At 47.8% G+C, this 24,603-nt stretch overlaps 1 protein-coding gene and 1 long non-coding RNA gene across 13 annotated transcripts in view; one reads left to right on the forward strand and one right to left on the reverse strand.

Annotated features, from left to right (window-relative positions):
* atr (ATR serine/threonine kinase) overlaps nt 1-23,173 on the reverse strand; it is a 36,112-nt gene extending 12,939 nt beyond the window's left edge. The window contains exons 1-36 of the mRNA XM_052487028.1: nt 22,932-23,173; nt 22,531-22,622; nt 22,299-22,451; nt 21,160-22,208; nt 20,681-20,823; nt 20,386-20,583; nt 19,598-19,755; nt 19,355-19,510; nt 19,013-19,211; nt 17,805-18,058; nt 17,425-17,722; nt 17,100-17,271; nt 16,848-17,003; nt 14,885-15,175; nt 13,051-13,140; nt 12,676-12,902; nt 12,435-12,578; nt 12,270-12,363; nt 11,926-12,051; nt 11,617-11,823; nt 11,397-11,510; nt 11,184-11,299; nt 10,992-11,112; nt 10,611-10,748; nt 9,779-9,989; nt 9,479-9,645; nt 9,228-9,392; nt 9,031-9,122; nt 8,853-8,944; nt 8,594-8,771; nt 8,322-8,507; nt 7,623-7,779; nt 7,425-7,524; nt 7,273-7,352; nt 6,648-6,790; nt 6,456-6,553 (exon numbers count right to left, since the gene is read on the reverse strand). Of these exons, the coding sequence (XP_052342988.1) occupies nt 6,456-6,553; nt 6,648-6,790; nt 7,273-7,352; nt 7,425-7,524; nt 7,623-7,779; nt 8,322-8,507; nt 8,594-8,771; nt 8,853-8,944; nt 9,031-9,122; nt 9,228-9,392; nt 9,479-9,645; nt 9,779-9,989; nt 10,611-10,748; nt 10,992-11,112; nt 11,184-11,299; nt 11,397-11,510; nt 11,617-11,823; nt 11,926-12,051; nt 12,270-12,363; nt 12,435-12,578; nt 12,676-12,902; nt 13,051-13,140; nt 14,885-15,175; nt 16,848-17,003; nt 17,100-17,271; nt 17,425-17,722; nt 17,805-18,058; nt 19,013-19,211; nt 19,355-19,510; nt 19,598-19,755; nt 20,386-20,583; nt 20,681-20,823; nt 21,160-22,208; nt 22,299-22,451; nt 22,531-22,622; nt 22,932-22,984 (6,418 nt within the window). The 5' untranslated portion in view covers nt 22,985-23,173. The remainder of the gene's footprint in view (nt 1-6,455; nt 6,554-6,647; nt 6,791-7,272; nt 7,353-7,424; nt 7,525-7,622; nt 7,780-8,321; nt 8,508-8,593; nt 8,772-8,852; nt 8,945-9,030; nt 9,123-9,227; nt 9,393-9,478; nt 9,646-9,778; nt 9,990-10,610; nt 10,749-10,991; nt 11,113-11,183; nt 11,300-11,396; nt 11,511-11,616; nt 11,824-11,925; nt 12,052-12,269; nt 12,364-12,434; nt 12,579-12,675; nt 12,903-13,050; nt 13,141-14,884; nt 15,176-16,847; nt 17,004-17,099; nt 17,272-17,424; nt 17,723-17,804; nt 18,059-19,012; nt 19,212-19,354; nt 19,511-19,597; nt 19,756-20,385; nt 20,584-20,680; nt 20,824-21,159; nt 22,209-22,298; nt 22,452-22,530; nt 22,623-22,931) is intronic.
* On the forward strand, nt 18,065-18,932 carry LOC127914040 (uncharacterized). 12 transcript variants are annotated; one of them, XR_008087700.1, is made up of 4 exons: nt 18,065-18,304; nt 18,391-18,444; nt 18,504-18,649; nt 18,739-18,932. It is a non-coding gene; the product is annotated as an uncharacterized LOC127914040 (long non-coding RNA). The 12 variants fall into 12 exon arrangements; XR_008087693.1 differs by having other exon boundaries at nt 18,391-18,430; nt 18,490-18,672; XR_008087692.1 differs by having other exon boundaries at nt 18,391-18,430; nt 18,490-18,649.
* Nucleotides 23,174-24,603: the final 1,430 nt, after the last annotated feature.

The following is a 24,603-nucleotide window of genomic DNA, read 5'->3' on the forward strand; positions in this document are numbered from 1 at the left end:
TTTCTCCCCTCACTGTTACCTTTCTCCCCCTCACTGACCAACACACTGTTACCTTTCTCCCCCTCACTGACCAACACACTGTTACCTTTCTCCCCCTCACTAACCAACACACACTGTTACCTTTCTCCCCCTCACTGTTACCTTTCTCCCCCTCACTGACCAACACGCACTGTTACATTTCTCCCCTCACTGACCAACACACACACTGTTACCTTTCTCCCCCTCACTGACCAACACACTGTTACCTTTCTCCCCTCACTGTTACCTTTCTCCCCTCACTGACCAACACACACACTGTTACCTTTCTCCCCCTCACTGACCAACACACACTGTTACCTTTCTCCCCCTCACTGACCAACACACACACTGTTACCTTTCTCCCCCTCACTGACCAACACACTGTTACCTTTCTCCCCCTCACTGTTACCTTTCTCCCCCTCACTGACCAACACACACACTGTTACCTTTCTCCCCCTCACTGACCAACACACACTGTTACCTTTCTCCCCCTCACTGACCAACACACACTGTTACCTTTCTCCCCTCACTGACCAACACACACACTGTTACCTTTCTCCCCCTCACTGACCAACACACTGTTACCTTTCTCCCCCTCACTGACCAACACACTGTTACCTTTCTCCCCCTCACTGACCAATACACACTGTTACCTTTCTCCCCCTCACTGACCAACACACACTGTTACATTTCTCCCCTCACTGACCAACACGCACTGTTACATTTCTCCCCTCACTGACCAACACGCACTGTTACCTTTCTCCCCTCACTGACCAACACACACTGTTACCTTTCTCCCCTCACTGACCAACACACACTGTTACCTTTCTCCCCTCACTGACCAACACACACTGTTACCTTTCTCCCCCTCACTGACCAACACACACTGTTACCTTTCTCCCCTCACTGACCAACACACACACTGTTAACTTTCTCCCCTCACTGACCAACACACACTGTTACCTTTCTCCCCCTCACTGACCAACACACACTGTTACCTTTCTCCCCCTCACTGACCAACACGCACTGTTACATTTCCCCCCTCACTGACCAACACGCACTGTTACCTTTCTCCCCTCACTGACCAACACGCACTGTTACCTTTCTCCCCTCACTGACCAACACACACACTGTTACCTTTCTCCCCTCACTGACCAACACACACTGTTACCTTTCTCCCCTCACTGACCAACACACACTGTTACCTTTCTCCCCTCACTGACCAACACACACACTGTTACCTTTCTCCCCTCACTGACCAACACACACTGTTACCTTTCTCCCCCTCACTGACCAACACACACACTGTTACCTTTCTCCCCTCACTGACCAACACACACACTGTTACCTTTCTCCCCCTCACTGACCAACACACACACTGTTACCTTTCTCCCCTCACTGACCAACACACACTGTTACCTTTCTCCCCTCACTGACCAACACACACACTGTTACCTTTCTCCCCTCACTGACCAACACACACACTGTTACCTTTCTCCCCTCACTGACCAACACACACACACTGTTACCTTTCTCCCCCTCACTGACCAACACACACACACTGTTACCTTTCTCCCCCTCACTGACCAACACACACTGTTACCTTTCTCCCCCTCACTGACCAACACACACTGTTACCTTTCTCCCCCTCACTGACCAACACACACTGTTACCTTTCTCCCCCTCACTGACCAACACACACTGTTACCTTTCTCCCCCTCACTGACCAACACACACTGTTACCTTTCTCCCCTCACTGACCAACACACACTGTTACCTTTCTCCCCCTCACTGACCAACACACACTGTTACCTTTCTCCCCCTCACTGACCAACACACACTGTTACCTTTCTCCCCCTCACTGACCAACACACACACTGTTACCTTTCTCCTCCTCACTGACCAACACACTGTTACCTTTCTCCCCCTCACTGTTACCTTTCTCCCCTCACTGACCAACACACACTGTTACCTTTCTCCCCTCACTGACCAACACACACACTGTTACCTTTCTCCCCCTCACTGACCAACACACACTTACCTTGCTCCCCCTCACTGACCAACACGCACTGTTACCTTTCTCCCCTCACTGACCAACACACACTGTTACCTTTCCCCCTCACTGACCAACACACACTGTTACCTTTCTCCCCCTCACTGATCAACACCCTGTTACCTTTCTCCCCTCACTGACCAACACACACTGTTACCTTTCTCCCCTCACTGACCAACACACACACTGTTACCTTTCTCCCCTCACTGACCAACACACACACTGTTACCTTTCTCCCCCTCACTGACCAACACACTGTTACCTTTCTCCCCCTCACTGACCAACACACTGTTACCTTTCTCCCCTCACTGACCAACACACTGTTACCTTTCTCCCCTCACTGACCAACACACACACTGTTACCTTTCTCCCCTCACTGATCAACACACTTACCTTTCTCCCCTCACTGACCAACACACTGTTTGTTACCTTTCTCACCCTCACTGACCAACACACACTGTTACCTTTCTCCCCTCACTGACCAACACACACACTGTTACCTTTCTCCACCTCACTGATCAACACACTGTTACCTTTCTCCCCTCACTGATCAACACCCTGTTACCTTTCTCCCCTCACTGACCAACACACACACTGTTACCTTTCTCCCCTCACTGACCAACACACTGTTACCTTTCTCCCCCTCACTGACCAACACACTGTTACCTTTCTCCCCCTCACTGACCAACACACACACTGTTACCTTTCTCCACCTCACTGATCAACACACTGTTACCTTTCTCCCCTCACTGATCAACACCCTGTTACCTTTCTCCCCTCACTGACCAACACACACACTGTTACCTTTCTCCCCTCACTGACCAACACACTGTTACCTTTCTCCCCTCACTGACCAACACACTGTTACCTTTCTCCCCTCACTGACCAACACACTGTTACCTTTCTCCCCTCACTGACCAACACACACACTGTTACCTTTCTCCCCCTCACTGATCAACACACTTACCTTTCTCCCCTCACTGACCAACACACTGTTTGTTACCTTTCTCACCCTCACTGACCAACACACACTGTTACCTTTCTCCCCTCACTGACCAACACACACACTGTTACCTTTCTCCCCTCACTGACCAACACACACACTGTTACCTTTCTCTCCCTCACTGACCAACACACACACTGTTACCTTTCTCCCCTCACTGATCAACACACTTACCTTTCTCCCCTCACTGACCAACACACTGTTTGTTACCTTTCTCACCCTCACTGACCAACACACACTGTTACCTTTCTCCCCCTCACTGACCAACACACACACTGTTACCTTTCTCCACCTCACTGATCAACACACTGTTACCTTTCTCCCCCTCACTGATCAACACCCTGTTACCTTTCTCCCCCTCACTGACCAACACACACACTGTTACCTTTCTCCCCCTCACTGACCAACACACTGTTACCTTTCTCCCCCTCACTGACCAACACACTCTTACCTTTCTCCCCCTCACTGATCAACACACACACTGTTACCTTTCTCCACCTCACTGATCAACACACTGTTACCCTTCTCCCCCTCACTGATCAACACCCTGTTACCTTTCTCCCCCTCACTGACCAACACACACACTGTTACCTTTCTCCCCCTCACTGACCAACACACTGTTACCTTTCTCCCCTCACTGACCAACACACTGTTACCTTTCTCCCCTCACTGACCAACACACACACTGTTACCTTTCTCCCCCTCACTGATCAACACACTTACCTTTCTCCCCTCACTGACCAACACACTGTTTGTTACCTTTCTCACCCTCACTGACCAACACACACTGTTACCTTTCTCCCCCTCACTGACCAACACACACACTGTTACCTTTCTCCCCCTCACTGACCAACACACACACTGTTACCTTTCTCCCCCTCACTCACCAACACACACACTGTTACCTTTCTCCCCTCACTGACCAACACACTGTTACCTTTCTCACCCTCACTGACCAACACACTGTTTGTTACCTTTCTCACCCTCACTGACCAACACACACTGTTACCTTTCTCCCCCTCACTGACCAACACACTGTTTGTTACCTTTCTCACCCTCACTGACCAACACACACTGTTACCTTTCTCCCCCTCACTGACCAACACACACACTGTTACCTTTCTCCCCTCACTGACCAACACACACTGTTACCTTTCTCCCCCTCACTGACCAACACACACACCGTTACCTTTCTCTCCCTCACTGACCAACACACACTGTTACCTTTCTCCCCTCACTGACCAACACACACTGTTACCTTTCTCCACCTCACTGACCAACACACACACTGTTACCTTTCTCCCCTCACTGACCAACACACACTGTTACCTTTCTCCACCTCACTGATCAACACACTGTTACCTTTCTCCCCTCACTGACCACACACACTGTTACCTTTCTCCCCTCACTGACCAACACACACACTGTTACCTTTCTCCCCCTCACTGACCAACACACTGTTTGTTACCTTTCTCACCCTCACTGACCAACACACACTGTTACCTTTCTCCCCTCACTGACCAACACACTGTTTGTTACCTTTCTCACCCTCACTGACCAACACACACTGTTGCCTTTCTCCCCCTCACTGACCAACACACACACTGTTACCTTTCTCCACCTCACTGATCAACACACTGTTACCTTTCTCACCCTCACTGACCAACACACACTGTTACCTTTCTGCCCCTCACTGACCAACACACTGTTTGTTACCTTTCTCCCCTCACTGACCAACACACACTGTTACCTTTCTCCCCTCACTGACCAACACACACACTGTTACCTTTCTCCACCTCACTGATCAACACACTGTTACCTTTCTCCCCTCACTGACCAACACACACTGTTACCTTTCTCCACCTCACTGACCACACACACACTGTTACCTTTCTCCCCTCACTGACCAACACACACTGTTACCTTTCTCCCCCTCACTGACCAACACACACTGTTACCTTTCTCCCCTCACTGACCAACACACACTGTTACCTTTCTCCCCTCACTGACCAACACACACTGTTACCTTTCTCCCCTCACTGACCAACACACACTGTTACCTTTCTCCCCCTCACTGACCAACACACACTGTTACCTTTCTCCCCTCACTGATCAACACACTGTTACCTTTCTCCCCTCACTGACCAACACACTGTTACCTTTCTCCCCCTCACTGACCAACACACTGTTACCTTTCTCCCCCTCACTGACCAACACACACTGTTACCTTTCTCCCCTCACTGATCAACACACTGTTACCTTTCTCCCCCTCACTGACCAACACACACACTGTTACCTTTCTCCCCCTCACTGACCAACACACACTGTTACCTTTCTCCCCCTCACTGTTACCTTTCTCCCCCTCACTGACCAACACACACTGTTACCTTTCTCCCCCTCACTGACCAACACACACTGTTACCTTTCTCCCCCTCACTGACCAACACACACTGTTACCTTTCTCCCCCTCACTGACCAACACACACTGTTACCTTTCTCCCCCTCACTGACCAACACACACTGTTACCTTTCTCCCCCTCACTGTTACCTTTCTCCCCCTCACTGACCAACACACACACTTACCTTTCTCCCCCTCACTGACCAACACACACTGTTACCTTTCTCCCCTCACTGACCAACACACACTGTTACCTTTCTCCCCTCACTGACCAACACACACTGTTACCTTTCTCCCCTCACTGACCAACACACACTGTTACCTTTCTCCCCTCACTGACCAACACACACTGTTACCTTTCTCCCCTCACTGACCAACACACACTGTTACCTTTCTCCCCTCACTGACCAACACACACTGTTACCTTTCTCCCCTCACTGACCAACACACACTGTTACCTTTCTCCCCTCACTGACCAACACACACTGTTACCTTTCTCCCCTCACTGACCAACACACACTGTTACCTTTCTCCCCTCACTGACCAACACACACTGTTACCTTTCTCCCCTCACTGACCAACACAAACACTGTTACCTTTCTCCCCCTCACTGACCAACACACACTGTTACCTTTCTCCCCCTCACTGACCAACACACACTGTTACCTTTCTCCCCCTCACTGTTACCTTTCTCCCTCACTGACCAACACACACACTGTTACCTTTCTCCCCTCACTGACCAACACACACTGTTACCTTTCTCCCCTCACTGACCAACACACACACTACCTTTCTCCTCCTCACTGACCAACACACACTGTTACCTTTCTCCTCCTCACTGACCAACACACACTGTTACCTTTCTCCACCTCACTGACCAACACACTGTTACCCTTCTCCCCCTCACTGACCAACACACTGTTACCCTTCTCCCCCTCACTGATCAACACACTGTTACCCTTCTCCCCCTCACTGACACTTACCTTTCTCATACTCGTAGACTTTGGCCCCGAAGTCCAGCCAGAGAGACAGCATCCGAGGCATGGCCTGATAGATGTACTGGTTCCCAAACTGCAGAGCTCTGGACAACAACACAGGACATAGTTCAGAAGTGGTGGCGACAATATCCGGCAGTAGACATTTCAATATTACGACAGGAGAGATGCTCGTCTTACTTTCCAAAGTAGGTGACGATGTATCGTATGAGGTTGCCCTGTTTCTCCAGCTTGTTGTCTGTCACCATGGGCATCAACTTGTCATAGTATTTAGCCAGGTAGAAGTTACCATCCTCCCACTCTGGTAGCAGGGTGGTCACATCCTGCAGAGGTAGAGGAAGGCAACGTTAGTGTTGGGTACATTGTAAGCCTTCATGATGGCACTGGACACTGTTGGGTAGTATAGCATTGCGTAGTATATGGTTGATAGTGTTGGGTAGTATAGCGTTGTGGAATATATGGTTCATAGTTCGGGTAGTATCGTCTTGGGTAGTAGGGCTTTGGGTAGTATATGGTTGATAGTGTTGGGTTGTAGAATGTCGGGTAGTTGGGTAGTATAATGTCAGGTAGTATTGCGTTGGGTAGTATAATGTCGGGTAGTTGGGTAGTATCGCGTTGGGTCGTATAATGTCGGGTAGTTGGGTAGGATAATGTCGGGTAGTATAATGTCGGGTAGTTGGGTAGGATAATGTAGGGTAGTGTTGCATTGGGTAGTATAATGTCGGGTAGTTGGGTAGTATAATGTCGGGTAGTTGGGTAGTATCGCTTTGGTTAGTATAATGTCGGGTAGTATCGTACTACGTACCTTGTAGGCCTTCATGATGGCGTTCGACTCAAAGTTGGCTGTCTCCTCCATGAAGCGTCCCACCAGAAGCATGGCTTTACCTGAAACTCCATATCATCATGACCTGTAATTACATCTCATTATGTTATGTCATTATTAACAGTAGACTTTACCTTTGGTCTGTAGACTCCTCTGGTCTGAGAGAGGCTGGTCGACTGGGAAACACTGAGTCACTCCCTTCTGGAGAACTATCAACGCCTGGTGGACATCTCCCTACAGAGACACAGAGAGAGATGCATGCGAGTGTGAGTGAGTGAGAGTATATGTGTTTGTGTGTAAGAGAGAGTAGGTTAGTGTTTATATGCGTGTACCTTGGACCACAGCCACTTGGCCTTCTCTGTCAGTAGTTCGGCAGTGTGTGTGTTCTGTCCGTTCAGCAGAGCGTTGAAGGCTGTCTGGTGATGTCCTGCCTTCCTGGCCACCCGGGCACTCTGCAGCCAGCACTCTCCGACCAGCCCCTCACACACACTGAGACACACACACACAAAATGAGTAACCTTGCCTGTGATGTGAAAATTAGCATTAGCTCTCAGAGTGATTGCCTCGGCTTTAGCTTAGTGGTGTTGTGGAAATGACCACCAGGGACACCTGAAGTCCACATTAAGTGAATAATTGATTATTAACAGTAAGCTGGAGAGGTCACAGTCAAACTTAGATGCATAAAGAACCGGTCTGAAAGATGCAGTCGAGTTACTTCTCTTATATACTACTTATATGTGCATGATTTAGCTTATCCATTATTCAAAATTCATTCATTTGGTTCATGCATGTTACAAACCAATACCTCACGAGGCTTCTTCTCTCCAAGCTGAGACCTTCAAACTGACATATCTTTCGTTCTCAAAACAAGGGTTCTGGGCGTACTGCCTAATTGCAGATACTGATAGTGAGGATTCTTCCCAGGCACGATCAATCAGTCACTTACACGAACCCAGTCTAATTGGTTATTAGAAAAGCACAAACATCAAATATTCCTTTACACTGGGTTCAAAGAGTCTAGTGGAACTCACCTTGAGCCGATGCTCAGCAGGGCTCGCCGCAGGGCCAGGATTGGCTCTTTGGCGCGGAAAGAATTCTGGGTCATCTCCAGCCGATCTGGCCAATGGGAGGGCAGCGTGGCTGTGCTAGGGGCATGGCCTTCTCTCTGTCTCTGGAGGTCAGTGAAGGCATGCTCCAACTCACTCAGCATGTGGAGCCTAAACACACACAAATACACACATCAGTGTGCCTGTATGTGTGTATAAAGGTGGGTGCATCTGGTGTGAGTAGGTTAGTGTGTGACCTGACGATGTATTCGTATCCTCTCTGGTAGGTCCCAGTCTCATAGCTAGCAGCAGCTAGAGGCACCACCTGCTCTGTCCTGACCAGCTTCAGTTTGTCGTAGAACGTCTCTGCGTCGCGCCGCTTAGCCGCTAGCAGCATCTGACCCAGCCTCACACCCCACGTGCTGGACTTACGATCTGCACACACACACACACCAAAACAACAGTCAAATGTTATAGCAATGTCAACAACGTCAACGTGTGTGTGTGTGTTCTCACCAGAGCCCAGGTAGTCCTCCAGTAGGTCCCACTTGCTGAGCTTCCAGGCAGCTTCCACCCTGTAGGTGTTCAGATCTGACTTCCACTGGGGCCTACGGATAACCAGGTGAAAATAACCTGTGTTTACAATGGAAAGGACTCATTTACTGGACTAGCATGGATGTGTGTGTTTTGTCACCTGTTGGCCAGGACTCCATTGACCTGTGTGACGACAGTAGAGAGCTGTCCCAGCCCCAGCATAGAACTCATCACCCCATGGTAGTGTCCAATCTAGACAGGGAGACAGAGATTTCACTGCAGTCTGTATTCACAACCACATATACTGATGCACACTTCATCAGCACGTGTGTGTGTGTGTGTGTGTGCGCGTGTTACCTGGTCGGACTCGAGCTGTATGGCCCGGTCGTAACAGGCCGTAGCGTCTCTTAGCAACCCGATGCTCTCGTGTTCTAGAATCTGTTCCCGTAGGGACGGCTCTTCCCGCCGGAGAGCGTTCGCACCCCTCACACCGTCCGGTTCGTGCATGGCCGCGTACAGCGTCTGCACACACACACTATGCGTTAGGATTCTCTAATCAGCATGTGTCTCACCGGTAGACGTGATGCGGTGGTGGGTGAGAGAGTTACCTGTAGGAAGCTCAGATGATCTTGGATGTCCTCTTTGTTCTCCAGTATGTAAGCCTCGAAGTGCATCAGGGCTCTGGTGTAGGCTTTAGACCGTAGAGAGGCCTTGGCTAACACGTCCTGAGGGATGCCTTTTAGAAACGCTACCACCCGCTGGTAGTCACCACTTTCTGTAAAAACACACACACACACACGAGACAAAAGGAGACACACTTCAAAGCAAACCATAATTCCACGCCTGAGCTGAGCTGTTATTACACAGTGCATTCTGAGGTTCAGCAATGAAGTGTGTGTGTTACTAACCGCTGTGTTTGATTCTAGCCGACAGTGTGTGTCGGCTCCACTGGGTGAGGTGAGCCAGCATACTGAACACCGTCTGGGTGCTCAGCTGTGATAGGCTGGACGTTGCTTCCTGGTTCTGAGTACTGAGCTGTGAAAGGCTAGATGAGGCCTCCTGGACACGCCCCCCACGCCCATCACCCTCTGTGAGCACAGCCAGCATTTCCTCTGTTACCTGGAGAAACAGATTTAATTTAGATTTAACTTTTACATTTTTTTTTGTATTTGATCACCTTTTCCGCCACAATTTTGTGATATCTAATTGGTATTTACGATCTTGTCTCATCGCTGCAACTCCCCAATGGGCTCGGGAAAGACGAAGGTTGAGTCATGCATCCTCCGAAACATGACCCGCCAAACAGCGCTTCGTAACACCTGCCCGCTTAACCAGGAAGCCAGCTGCACCAATGTGTTGGAGGAAACACTGTTCAACTGACGACCGAAGTCAGCCTGCAGGCGCCCGGCCCGCCACAAGGAGTCACTAGAGCGCGATGAGCCAAACCCGCCCCTGACCCAGGCGACGCTGGGCCAATTGTGCGCCGCACTATGGGACTCCCGGTCACGGCCGGTTGCGACACAGCCTGGGATCAAACCCGAGTCTGTAGTGATGCCTCAAGCACTGCGATGCAGTGCCTTAGATCACTGCGCCACTCGAGAGGCCAGATCAATCATTTAATGTCACAATAAATGTAATCTCAGTTGGAGTTAATTATGTTCATTTGATCTAAATAAGCTTTTAGTTGTTGTAATTCTATTAGTCATAAAGAAAGAGGAGGTAGTGAGCTGTGTATGGTACCTCTCCTTGTTCAACAGCAGTGCAGCCCATCAGCATGTAAAGCAGTATATGGGGCAGCAGGTAGATGGTAACTTTGTAGTCGTGTTTGATGATGAAACTGCAACAGGTGAATACCTTGCTGGCCAACTCATGTCTCACCTGAAACAAACCCATACAACATGTCGGAAAGTTATCCCCCAAACAATTTGAATTGGTTTATAAATTAAAAACAGCGTTACCACATATACATTTAAAAGTGTGTACCACAGGGTTTAATGTTGGGACCAGTGTTTTTTTTTATTGTTGGCCATGAACTCTGGTATATATTTCAATACTGACCTGGCTGGTGAGGTATCCAGCAAAGCTAGCTGACAGTGGTTAAAGTCCAGGCTCAGAGGTTACCTTGCTGATGAGGTATCCGGCCCAGGTAGCTGACCAATCAGAGAACTTGGTTCCTCGGCTGCTGAGGTAGACAGGCTTCTTCACCTTGGACCAGTTCACCACCTTTTGACTGCTCTTATACCTACACAAACAGGAGAGATGATGTGGTGTGTACGTGTGTGTGAGAGAGTGAGAGAGTGAGAGAGAGAGTACCTGCTGTTGAGGTGAGGCTCCAGTATCTCTTGGACTTGTTCAGGGAATCTCCTCCACAGCCGTCGACCAGGGGAGTCACTACGGCCCTCACGACACTCAAAAATAGACAGCAGCTCCTGGAACAAACACACACGTGTCAGGAAGGAGCTCCATGTTTTTGCCTCCAATGAATGAATTGGTTGTGAACAATAAAGAATTATATTGTGTGTGTACCTGCATTGCATAGGCTGCCGAGTCCTGTGCTCTGACATCATCAGCATACGCCAAGAAAGTCCTGGTCAGTTCCGTCAGTAGTTCATAGGCAAAGTTACTCTCCTCCACCCCACTCTATACACACACACACACACAAATATTTATTCAGATTCAACCAATTGGAAGAAACGCTGTTTCCTTTCTGGGTTCATTTCCCAGCGTCTTCACACTCTGTCCTTACCACGAAGGTGTTGCTGCTGCCGTGTGTGTGTGTGCGCGAGAGGTCCAGCCGTCCAGGGTCCACGGCCCCCAGTTCCCCCAGACACTCCCCACACAGCAGCCTGGCCGTCGGGGAAGAGTCCTGACAACCTCGCAGTAACACTGAGACTAACGAGGAGATGACTGGCTCTACCGCCTCCGACGCACACACCTGTCGCAGCAACCACTCCTAGAGAACACACACACAGCAGAACATAACACACAGCATCTCAGCAACACACACAAAATGGGACAACTATGAGTCATGTGTTGTTACAGAAACAACACACACCTGGTTGCTGTGCATCATGTCCTTGAGGCTGGTCAGAGCGTGAACTCTGACGTCCAGGTTCTCGTGTTGGACAGCCCTCATGGAGAGCTGCAGGCCTGCAGCCAGGTCACTGGTCCTGGACGTCAACTAGAGAGAAGAGTACCTTCATTATCTTCGTCATCATCAAAAGTGAGTGTATTGGTGTTTTTCCCCTGCGGAGTAAAACAGTGTTTTTGGGTGAACGTCTCAGGCCTACGGACCAAAGGCTGGAAGGACTTTATCTGGCCAGGGTAATAACCCATATGTGTGTACTCACCTTTTGTAGGACTGTGTGTGGGTGTGTGTGTGGGTGTGGGTGTTCCCACCTTCTTGTAGTCCTGCAGGACAGTGTGTATGTCTTTGAGTTCAGGGTGGTCTGGCAGGAAGTAGATTTCATGGAGATAGTCCTGCACCTCTTCCCTGTAGGACACAGACAGAGATTGTTACGTGTGTTACGTGTGTGTGTGGGTGGTGTGTATGTGTCCAGTTACCTGTTGTCCAGTATGAGGTAGTGTATTATAGCAGCAGTCTCTCTGGGCTGGAGTGGTATCAGCGGAAGAAGCGCCACGATCACATGACTGAGCAACGGCCCCAGGTGGGCGGGCTCTACCGTACGCACAAAACACTCCCACGTCCTGTCCACACAGGAAACAATAAGTTAGAACCAGGAAGAAGGAAGCAAGCAAACTGAATTAGTGTGTGTGTGTATGTGTCAGCACTATGTGTACTGACTGGCAGCAGAGCAGAGGGAAGTCTTGTCTGTATCGTAGTCCAGTCCGTAGTGTGGTCATCATCTTGACTCGGACTGAGCTGGTGTGTTTGGAGCCCATCATCTTCATCAGGGCCATCAGGCTGGTCAGGGCCATCTTCTTACCGTCCTTCTCCCCAGCACTGGAGCTCAGCAGCTGCATGTTGAAGAAGGCCAGGATGCCCAGCAGCTTGGGCTGGAGGTAATCAGCCTGGGGGAGAGAGAGAGAGATTTAAAGTAAAGAGGAAGACGTTTTCCAAGCACTCAGTGACACTGAAGCCTCGCCATTGCTAAAGGACTGATGCATCTCCTAGAAACTAATCAGAAAAGCAATGATGTCATCAGTGTGATGGCATTACCATGTGTTCCGGGGTAGTGATGTCACGGGGTCCCTGGTATGGGTCATCATTGGAGGCAAATGAGGCCAGGATGGCCAGACCATTAAACACCTACACACAAACACACAGTCAAACCATTAAACACCTACACACAAACACACAGTCAAACCATTAAACACCTACACACAAACACACAGTCAAACCATTAAACACCTACACACAAACACACAGTCAAACCATTAAACACCTACACACAAACACACAGTCAAACCATTAAACACCTACACACAAACACACAGTCAAACCATTAAACACCTACACACAAACACACAGTCAAACCATTAAACACCTACACACAAACACACAGTCAAACCATTAAACACCTACACACAAACACACAGTCAAACCATTAAACACCTACACACAAACACACAGTCAAACCATTAAACATCTACACAGACACACAGTCAAACCATTAAACATCTACACACAAACACACAGTCAAACCATTAAACATCTACACACAAACACACAGCCAAACCAATTAACACCTACACACAAACACACAGTCAAACCATTAAACACCTACACACAAACACACAGTCAAACCATTAAACATCTACACACAAACACACAGTCAAACCATTAAACATCTACACACAAACACACAGTCAAACCATTAAACACCTACACACAAACACACAGTCAAACCATTAAACACCTACACACAAACACACAGCCAAACCATTAAACACCTACACACAGTCAAACCATTAAACACCTACACACAAACCATTAAACACACACAGTCAAACCATTAAACACTACAGTCAAACCATTAAACACCTACACACAAACCATTAAAAACACACAAACACACAGTCAAACCATTAAACATCTACACACAAACACACAGTCAAACCATTAAACACCTACACACAAACACACAGCCAAACCATTAAACACCTACACACAGTCAAACCATTAAACACCTACACACAAACCATTAAACACCTACACACAAACCATTAAACACCTACACACAGTCAAACCATTAAACACCTACACACAAACCATTAAACACCTACACACAGCCAAACCATTAAACACCTACACACAAACACACAGTCAAACCATTAAACACCTACACACAAACACACAGTCAAACCATTAAACACCTACACACAAACACACAGTCAAACCATTAAACACCTACACACAAACACACAGTCAAACCATTAAACACCTACACACAAACACACAGTCAAACCATTAAACACCTACACACAAACACACAGTCAAACCATTAAACACCTACACACAAACACACAGTCAAACCATTAAACACCTACACACAAACACACAGTCAAACCATTAAACACCTACACACAAACACACAGTCAAACCATTAAACACCTACACACAAACACACAGTCAAACCATTAAACACCTACACACAAACACACAGTCAAACCATTAAACACCTACACACAAACACACAGTCAAACCATTAAACATCTACACACAAACACACAGTCAAACCATTAAACATCTACACACAAACACACAGTCAAACCATTAAACACCTACACACAAACACACAGTCAAACCATTAAACACCTACACAGACACACAGTCAAACCATTAAACATCTACACACAAACACACAGCCAAACCATTAAACACCTACACACAAACACACAGTCAAACCATTAAACATCTACACAGACACACAGTCAAACCATTAAACATCTACACAGACAACGCAATAAGCCACAAAAGGCCATGATGACATGAAGTGAACATATTCCAGCTAAAGGATGTGGAACACAAAGCGATGCCCCAGTGTGTGTACTTGTTGGTAGTGTTCTCCCAGGCGTAGCAGCAGCTCGTTGTGCAGGCCCTGGAAGTCCTGCCTCAGCAGAGAGCCCAGCTCTATCTCCGTCTCTCTCTGGAGGTAGTGGAAGGCTCTCTCCAGCTCCTCCTTAGTGCAGGAACACACCAGGTGACTGAAGATGTACTTAAAGTTGTTGATCAGGATCTCGCGCCGGTTCGCTTTCATCTCATTGGCCAGTGTCCTGATTAGGGCGGAGCCTGTGGCGCTGGCCTTCGCTGCCAGATAGGGGAGGAGCACCTGGAGAGTCCTCTGCAAAGACACACACACACATACTTTATACACACATTTCAATTGGTCCAAATTAAATCCTTGCTGATTTCAATATCAAGTTCTAGATTATAATAAACAAACTGAAATTTGTTTGTGTTTTTCACAATTTCTGACATTTAATCCTAGTAAAAATTCCTAGTCTTAGGTCATTTAGGATCACCACTTCATTTTAATGTGAAATGTCAGAATAATAGTTGAGAGAATGATTTGTCAGCTTCTATTTCTTTCATCACATTCCCAGTGGGTCAGAAGTTTACATACACTCAATTATTATTTGGTAGCATTGCCTTTAAATTGTTTAACTTGGGTCAAACGTTTCAGGTAGCCTTCCACAAGCTTCCCACAATAAGTTGGGTGAATTTTGGCCCATTCCTCTTGACAGAGCTGGAGTAACTGAGTCAGGTTTGTAGGCCTCCCTGATCGCACACACTTTTTCAGTTCTGCCCACACATTTTCTACAGGATTGAGGTCAGGATTTTGTGATGGCCACTCCAATACCGTGACTTGGTTGTCCTTAAGCCATTTTGCCACAACTTTGGAAGTATGCTTGGGGTCATTGTCCATCTGGAAGACCCATTTGCGACCAAGCTTTAACTTCCTGACTGATGTCTTGAGATGTTGCTTCAATATATCCACATCATTTTCCTCCTTCATGATGCCATCTACTTTGTGAAGTGCACCAGTCCCTCCTGCAGCAAAGTACCCCCACAACATGATGCTGCCACCCCCGCGCTTCATGGTTGGGATGGTGTTCTTCGGCTTGCAAGCCTCCCCCTTTTTCCTCCAAACATAACAATGGTCATTATGGCCAAACAGTTCTATTTGTGTTTCATTAGACCAGAGGACATTTCTCCAAAAAGCGTGATATTTGTCCCCATGTACAGTTGCAAACAGTAGTCTGGCTTTTTTATGGCGGTTTTTGAGCAGTGGCTTCATCCTTGCTGAGCGGCCTTTCAGGTTATGTCAATATAGGGCTCGTTTTAATGTGGATATAGAAACTATTGTACCTGTTCCCTCCAGCATCTTCACAAGGTCCTTTGCTGTTCTGGGATTGATTTGCACTTTTCGCACCAAAGTACATTAATCTCTAAGAAACGGAACACATCTCCTTCCTGAGTGGTATGATGGCTGCATGGTCCCATGGTGTTTATACTTGCATACTGTTGATTATACAGATGAACGTGGTACCTTCAGGCATTTGGAAATGGTCTACAATTGTTTTCTGAGGTATTGGCTGTTTTCTTTTGATTTTCCCCATGTCAAGCAAAGAGGAACTGTGTTTGAAGGTAGGCCTTGAAATACATCCACAGATACACCTCCAATTGACTCAAATTATGTCAATTAGCCTATTAGAAGCTTCTAAAGCCATGACATAATTTTCTGGAATTTTCCAAGCTGTTTAAAGGCACAGTCAACTTAGTGTATGTAAACTTCTGACCCACTGGAATTGTGATACAGTGAATTATAAGTGAAATAATCTGTCTGTCAACAATTGTTGACATGCACCAAGTCGATGTCCTAACAGACATGCCAAAACTATAGTTTGTTAACAAGAAATTTGTGGAGTGGTTGAAACATTAGTCTTAATGATTCCAACCTAAGTGTGTGTAAACTTCCGACTTCAACTGTATATATCTGTGTGTGTACATACCGTGAGGAAGCGCTGCAGGTCAGGGAAGTCAAAGGCGTGGGCGACCTGAGACAGGATGTCCAGAGCTACTTCTCTCTGATTGGCTAGCTGGCTACCTTGCTCTGGTGTGCTCCGCAGGGAGCCGACGTGACGCGAGTGGAGAGACTCTACCAGGAACTAAACACACACACACACACCAACACTGGTACAACCAGGTACAAGCAGACAGTTGTGATTACATACAAGTGTGTGTGTGTTGGCAGACAGGGTTACCTGGCAGACAGGGTTCTTGTACTGACTGAACAGTGTCTGTAGCTTGAGTCCTCTAGCTGTGGCCAGGGCAGTGATCTGTGTGTAGGCTGTGACAGAGACAGGAGAGGACTTGGACAGGAGACAGTGCAGTAACCTCAGGAGAGAGAACGACACCAAGCTACCCTTAGCAGCCCTGGGGGAGAGCGAGAGAGAGAGAGGGAGGGAGAGACAGAGAGAAAGAGGGGGGTGGGGGGGGGAGAAAGCTTGTTAGAACTGTCACCAAGGTCTAATTCATCTCCATCACATCTTTTTCACCAAGACATTAAAAGTGTTTTCTGATGTTTACCTGCCAATCTCTCCAGTGGTCAGTATGAGTGTGCTGCGTAGCTCGTCGTCTCTGTTGAGTTTAGCCTTACTGAACGCCTCCTTCACACGAGACACCAGCAGCTCCTTGACTGGATCCTGGTCAGGTTCGGAGGTGGGCTCCGCCAGCAGGAAGCGAACTGATTGGCTGAAGAGTGTTCTGACTGATGGGTCTGGGTCTTCTATTAGGCCAATCAGATCTCTCAGAATGGCCAGAGAGTCACTGTCTCCGCCTCCAAGGTTGACATGCTGGCAGAGGTGCGGCAGAGCATCTAGGAATGCTAAGACACACACACACACACACACACACGTAAGATCTCACACACTCATTTCGTCAACATTAAAACAAGAACACACACACACCTCTTTTGGCAACACTGCTGCTACTCGGTCGTAGCAGAGGTAAGATGGGCTTGATGACGGATGCTCCAATGGGAGTGCCCTTCCCAACATGCTCAGCTGCAAGGCCGAGGCGGGAGCAAAGGATCATGGGTAGTGGGAGGGGCTCCTTGTGATTGACATTTAATTTGGAGCTTCCCGATAGGACGCAGGTCAGCTGACCAGAAATACCAGCTAGCTCCGCCCTCACCTGCTCTGAGCTGTCCTCCAGGACACTCCTACACAGACAGAAACACTGTTAACATACCCCTGACACAGTGATGGAAACGCTGAAAGTATGTCAGTGTGCAAGGTGCTGTGTGTTAGGTTGTGGTGTGTGTACTTACATTAAGGTGGTGTGTGTACTTACATTAAGGTGGTGTGTGTACTTACATTAAGGTGGTGTGTGTACTTACATTAAGGTGGTGTGTGTCAGGTTATGGTGTGTGTACTTACATTAAGGTGGTGTGTGTACTTACATTAAGGTGGTGTGTGTACTTACATTAAGGTGGTGTGTGTACTTACATTAAGGTGGTGTGTGTCAGGTTATGGTGTGTGTACTTACATTAAGGTGGTGTGTGTCAGGTTGTGGTGTGTGTACTTACATTAAGGTGGTGTGTGTCAAGTTGTGGTGTGTGTACTTACATTAAGGTGGTGTGTGTACATTAAGGTGGTGTGTGTCAGGTTGTGGTGTGTGTACTTACATTAAGGTGGTGTGTGTCAGGTTGTGGTGTGTGTACTTACATTAAGGTGGTGTGTGTCAGGTTGTGGTGTGTGTACTTACATTAAGGTGGTGTGTGTCAGGTTGTGGTGTGTGTACTTACATTAAGGTGGTGTGTGTACTTACATTCAGGTTGTGGTGTGTGTACTTACATTAAGGTGGTGTGTGTCAGGTTATGGTGTGTGTACTTACATTAAGGTGGTGTGTGTCAGGTTGTGGTGTGTGTACTTACATTAAGGTGGTGTGTGTCAGGTTGTGGTGTGTGTACTTACATTAAGGTGGTGTGTGTCAGGTTGTGGTGTGTGTACTTACATTAAGGTGGTGTGTGTCAAGTTGTGGTGTGTGTACTTACATTAAGGTGGTGTGTGTCAAGTTATGGTGTGTGTACTTACATTAAGGTGGTGTGTGTCAAGTTGTGGTGTGTGTACTTACATTAAGGTGGTGTGTGTCAGGTTGTGGTGTGTGTACTTACATTAAGGTGCTGTGTGTTAGGTTGTGGTGTGTGTGTCCCACATGGTGCAGTAGTAGAGGAAAGCTCCTGACAGCGCTGGCCCTGACCACCTCATGGGGACTCTCTAGGGCCTGGGAACACACAGACACACGCCACGACACACACACATCCTCACGCAGCAGAGACAGCAGCAACACACACTCCGCCTGGACCTGGGGGGCTGCAGAGACAGAGATGTTATATTCACACACACACACACACACACACACACACACACACACACACACACACACACACACACACACACACACACACACACACACACACACACACACACACACACACACACACACACTAACTCACAGTAGCAGGGAGACATTCTCTTAGCCAAGTCGGAGAGGCTGGGGGGGAATCCTGCCATCTGATAGGCTGGGACAGACGATAGCTCACACACCCATGGCACTGACAGCAACGCGCACACACTATTCTGGAGACCACTGTCCTCAGCCGGGCTACTCACTACGCACAGACACGGAGGTAAGAACGACATTTTACATGACAACAATTTATATGTGTGTGTGTGTGTGTGCGTGTGTGTTTTCTTACTGGTCAGGTAGATGATGGAGTCCAGTATTCTGACAGCCACCTGGATGGCAGACCGTATATGGGCGTGGTCAGCAGTAGACTTAGCCCCACCCAGCAGTGATTGACAGGTTTCCAAAGCCCTGCCCAGAGTGGAGGCAGACAGCCACAGCAGAGAGGAACTGGAGGAGAGAAAGAGAGATGGAAAGATCTGTGTGAGAGATAATGTGGGTGTGTGATACCTGGTGTGTGTTGGTGTGTGTGTGTTACCTTCCGGGTGGGTGTGTGATACCTGGTGTGTTTTGGTGTGTGTGTGTTACCTTCCGGGTGGGTGTGTGATACCTGGTGTGTTTTGGTGTGTGTGTGTGTTACCTTCTGGGTGGGTGTGTGATACCTGGTGTGTTTTGGTGTGTGTGTGTGTTACCTTCCGGGTGGGTGTGTGATACCTGGTGTGTTTTGGTGTGTGTGTGTTACCTTCCGGGTGGGTGTGTGATACCTGGTGTGTTTTGGTGTGTGTGTGTGTTACCTTCTGGGTGGGTGTGTGATACCTGGTGTGTTTTGGTGTGTGTGTGTGTGTGTTACCTTCTGGGTGTGTGTGTGATACCTGGTGTGTGTGTGTGTGTGTGTTACCTTCTGGGTGGGTGTGTGATACCTGGTGTGTTTTGGTGTGTGTGTGTGTTACCTTCTGGGTGGGTGTGTGATACCTGCTGTGTTTTGGTGTGTGTGTGTGTGTGTTACCTTCTGGGTGGGTGTGTGATACCTGGTGTGTTTTGGTGTGTGTGTGTGTTAACTTCTGGGTGTGTGTGATATACCAGGTGTGTGTGTAACAGAGGCCAGCCAGGTGCAGGATGAGAGCGAGTCCCTCCAGAGCTCTCAGGGTCATCTGAGGGTCAGCATCAGGCTCAGGGGTCGTCGGGTCAAGGTCACAGTTCACCAGAGAAGCCAGAAGGTCATCCAGCCTGCTGCTCACTGCCGCCCACACCTCACTACGCACACGCATGTCCACCTCCCTACACACACACATAAATAAAGATAAAGATGGTAACACGTTGATATGGACAGTAGGATTTAGAGTGATCTAGAGAGTAGAGATCAGATGTGACTCACATCGGGGGGGTTTCGGGGGTCTTGCTGGCCAGGGGGGTGATGGGTAGACAGGGTCGCTTAGCAGCCGTTTCTCCATCCTCCCTCTCTTGCATCACCACGGCAACCTCAGCCTTCAGGGCAGTGTAAAGAAACCCATGCACACACTGACACACAAACACACACACACAAAGGACTGTAAGTTGATTTTACACAAATATTCAAACGAAATGCAATTGGTTGATAAATGAAGGCCAGTGTGTGTGAGAGAGATACAAGTGGAAAGGGGACTCTAGATGGATATAACCCGTTTCAGCATGGTCATTGCCATTGAGGGGTTCCACCATTTTAAAATAGTCAACTGGGTGGAGACTACAATGGGTTGGGAGCGATCAGTCAACGATCAGAGCATGGTCTTCTTTTTCAAATTGGGTTCGCTATGGTTTATAAAATATCACCGTCTAGTGGCCACAATAAATTAATGACACACAAGATTTGGTTCAGGACTCCAGGTGGTGGTAAATCATCAACATTAGCTTAACGCTTTCTTTAACACAAAAGAAGAAGAAAATTGACCACTTTAAAATAGAGATTGCTTCACTTGCGCTGGCCATGCTGAGAAAAACAAAGATGATACAAAGATGAGTCCTCTTTCTAACTCTATGGTGTGTGCGTACCTCAGACTGTTTCTCCATCCCGATGGAGAGTGTGAGGTTTCTGCAGACTTCAGTGACTCTCTGTCTCCGTAGCGACGAGGCGCTCTCGTATCCCGATGGAACGGACAACAGGAAGTTAAAGACAAAGCTCAGAGATTGGCTGACCTCTAATTCCAGAACTAAGCCCGTCCCTGCCAGAACACACACACGTTCCAACAGCTGGGCCAGGTGGGTACGCTCAAAACGTGTGTGTGTGTGAGCAGATCCAAACACACACTGGGTCAGCTTCAGCAGCTCTCCCCCATATGTCTCTGGCTCAGGTGTGTGTGTGTCCAGCAGCATCAGGTATGCTGTAAAAAACTCCTGACTCCGCCTCTCTGGGAACCCACCAATCTCTGCCAACCGCCTCAGCATCACCATAGCAACCTTCCTTAACCGAGCACTCCCATAGGACAAAACCAAACATCCCGCCTCCCAAGCCACCCCCATCTCCCTGCGGCTGGCCAATCCCCTGAGGGCATCGGTCAGAACGTTCACTGTCACTGCAACCAGGGTTTCCAAGGCGGCAGGCGAGGGGAGGAGGAGTGGTGAGGGGGTGAGATAAGGGGTGAGAGAGACAGAGAAAGACTGCAGGGTTACCGGCCACAAGGTGTGTGTGTTTGTAGAGTGTGTATGTGTTCCTGGGGTGTGTGAGTGTGTGTGTGTGTAGAGCAGATTGCTGAGGTCCTGGGCCAATCCAAGCATCTCTTTGGCGATGACGTTGAAGGTGATTGGTGCTCGCGGTCTGAGTGCGTGCAGTAGGGAGCAGAGGACGGCCGAGACACGCCCATGGATGACGTCACAGCTTGGAGATGCGGCGACCCGCAGCAACCTGCCGACAACCCACCTACTGAACTCTAGTGAGAGAGACAGAGCGGGAGAATAAGGGAGAGGGAGTAAGGAGGAGAGGACAGTTTAAACCACAAGATGGGTGTGTGCGTTCTTACCGGTGCTGCTCTGCTGTGTGTCTGTGAAGTGGGCCAGCTGACAGGCAGGGTTGACAAACATCAGAGAGGAAGACTTTATAATATGCTGAACAAAGTCCAACAGCATCACACACGCTGGCTCTGAACTGGACCTCTTAGACAGCTCCAACGCAACTGAAACACACACACACACACACACAGTCAATACACTGGGCGAGGAGAAACAGCGACAGAGCGAGAAACAGCGACTCACCGACATCTACGTCTGTCAGTATTCGGTCAATGAACTGACAGAGAATCTGACGAGGCTTCTGAACGACCTTGTTGTATTCCTCTGCCGTGGCACTGGAAGTGTAGAAAATCGTCAAACCTTCAATGTGTCTGATATGCATGAATGATTCTACTGCATTGGCAAGTTGTTACAGCAGTGTAGTTAGCTAGCTACAGTAGCTAGCTAAGTGTACTTTTAACAAGCTACCGAGCTAGTTAGCATTATTGATGTTTATCAAGTCACACTGTTCAATTATTTTATTAAACAGAAATATGCCGAGCAGTTAGAAAACTTTACTAAGTTAGCCAGCATTAGCTAGCATGTTAGCTACCTACAGTAGCTAAACAATAACAATGTCCAGCGTAAAAACAGCGGAGTCTCACCTCGCTAGCTCCTGCAGTGCAGGTATCATAGCGGACATCTCCAAGCCTTCCATCTTTAGACCGGGGACTGTGAACAGTCCACAAAACGCTCTATTTAAAAACAGCTGGCTAAATTGTACACTGCTATGAGAGAAACGACAACATTTCGGCCCTCATGTCTTCCTCAAAGGAGCCGTTTGAAAACTTTCGCTCCAAAGTGACGTTTGGCTATGGCAACCGTAGAGGTCCAGTCTTGATTCGGAGAAGTTACAAACGCAAACTGCTCTCCCTTGAGGAAACTGCAGCAGGGAGGATGGAAAACTCACAGATTTGCAGAATTTAGAACTCAGTAATTTAATAGGATCTCTGTGGGAAAAATCCTAAAATATTTGCATGTTACTGTTATTGTCCAGCATTACCTATTGAACATGATGATCACATTGGCCTTTTTCTACTCTGCAATATAACTGTGTATGTCTGTCTACTTCTGCAGGTGGGTCTGAGATTGAGAATCTGGACTACTAGCCTGAGTTTGTAGGTGTCTTGTGATTATACAGTACCAGTCAACAGTTTGGACACACCTACTCATTCAAGGGTTTTTCTTTCTTTTGACTATTTTCTACATTGTACAATAGTACTGAAGACATCAAAACTATGAAATAACACATACGGAATCATGTAGTAACCAAAAAAGTGTTAAACAAATGTAAATATATTTTATATTTGAGATTCTTCAAAGTAACCACCCATACAAAATGGCACCGACAGAGATGGTCACCTAACTATTATTTCTTACATTGTTAGCCCACATTGTTAGCCCAGAAAATCTCAAGTGTTATTACCTACAGCCGGGAAGAACTATTGGATATAAATGCGACGTCAACTTACCAACATTACGACCAAGAATACGACTTTCCCGAAGCGGATCTTTTGTTCGGACCTCCACACTGGACATGGGATCTAATCCCAGAGGCTGATCCAAAACAACGCTGGAGAGGCAGACAGAGTGGCCTACTGGTCAGACATAGAAAGCTAATCTGAGAACAAGGTTCCTAAATTCTATCAGCATATCAAATTTACGACACGAGCTGGTAGCTTTCTGGACCATTGCTACGAAGTTCCGCGATGCATACAAAGCCCTACCCCGCCCTCCCTTCGGCAAATCTGACCATGACTCCCTTTTGTTGCTCCCAGCCTATAGACAGAAACTAAAACAGGAAACGCCTGTCTGACAATCGGATTCCACACTTCAGGATTGCTTCGATCACGTGGACTAGGATATGTTCCGGGTAGCCTCAGACAATAACATTAATGTATACTCTGACTTGGTGAGCAAGTTTATTAGCAAGTGCATAGGTGATATTGTACCCACTGTGACTATTACAACCTTCCCTAACTAGAAACAGTGGATTGATGCCAGCATTCACGCAAAACTGAAAGTGTGGAACCACCACTTTTAATCATGGGAAGGCAACTGGAAACATGATAGAATACAAACAGTGTAGCTATTCCCTCCGCAAGACAATCAAACAAGCAAAGCGTCAGTATAGAGACAAAGTAGAGTAACAATTCAACGGCTCAAACACGAAACGAATGTTGCAGGATCTACAGTCAATCACGGATTACAAAAAGAAAACCAGCCCCGTCGTGGACATCGACGTCTTGATCCCAGACAAATTAAACAACTTCTTTG

This window comes from Oncorhynchus keta, chromosome 30 (genome assembly GCF_023373465.1).
Source record: "Oncorhynchus keta strain PuntledgeMale-10-30-2019 chromosome 30, Oket_V2, whole genome shotgun sequence".
Taxonomy (NCBI): Eukaryota; Metazoa; Chordata; class Actinopteri; order Salmoniformes; family Salmonidae; genus Oncorhynchus; species Oncorhynchus keta.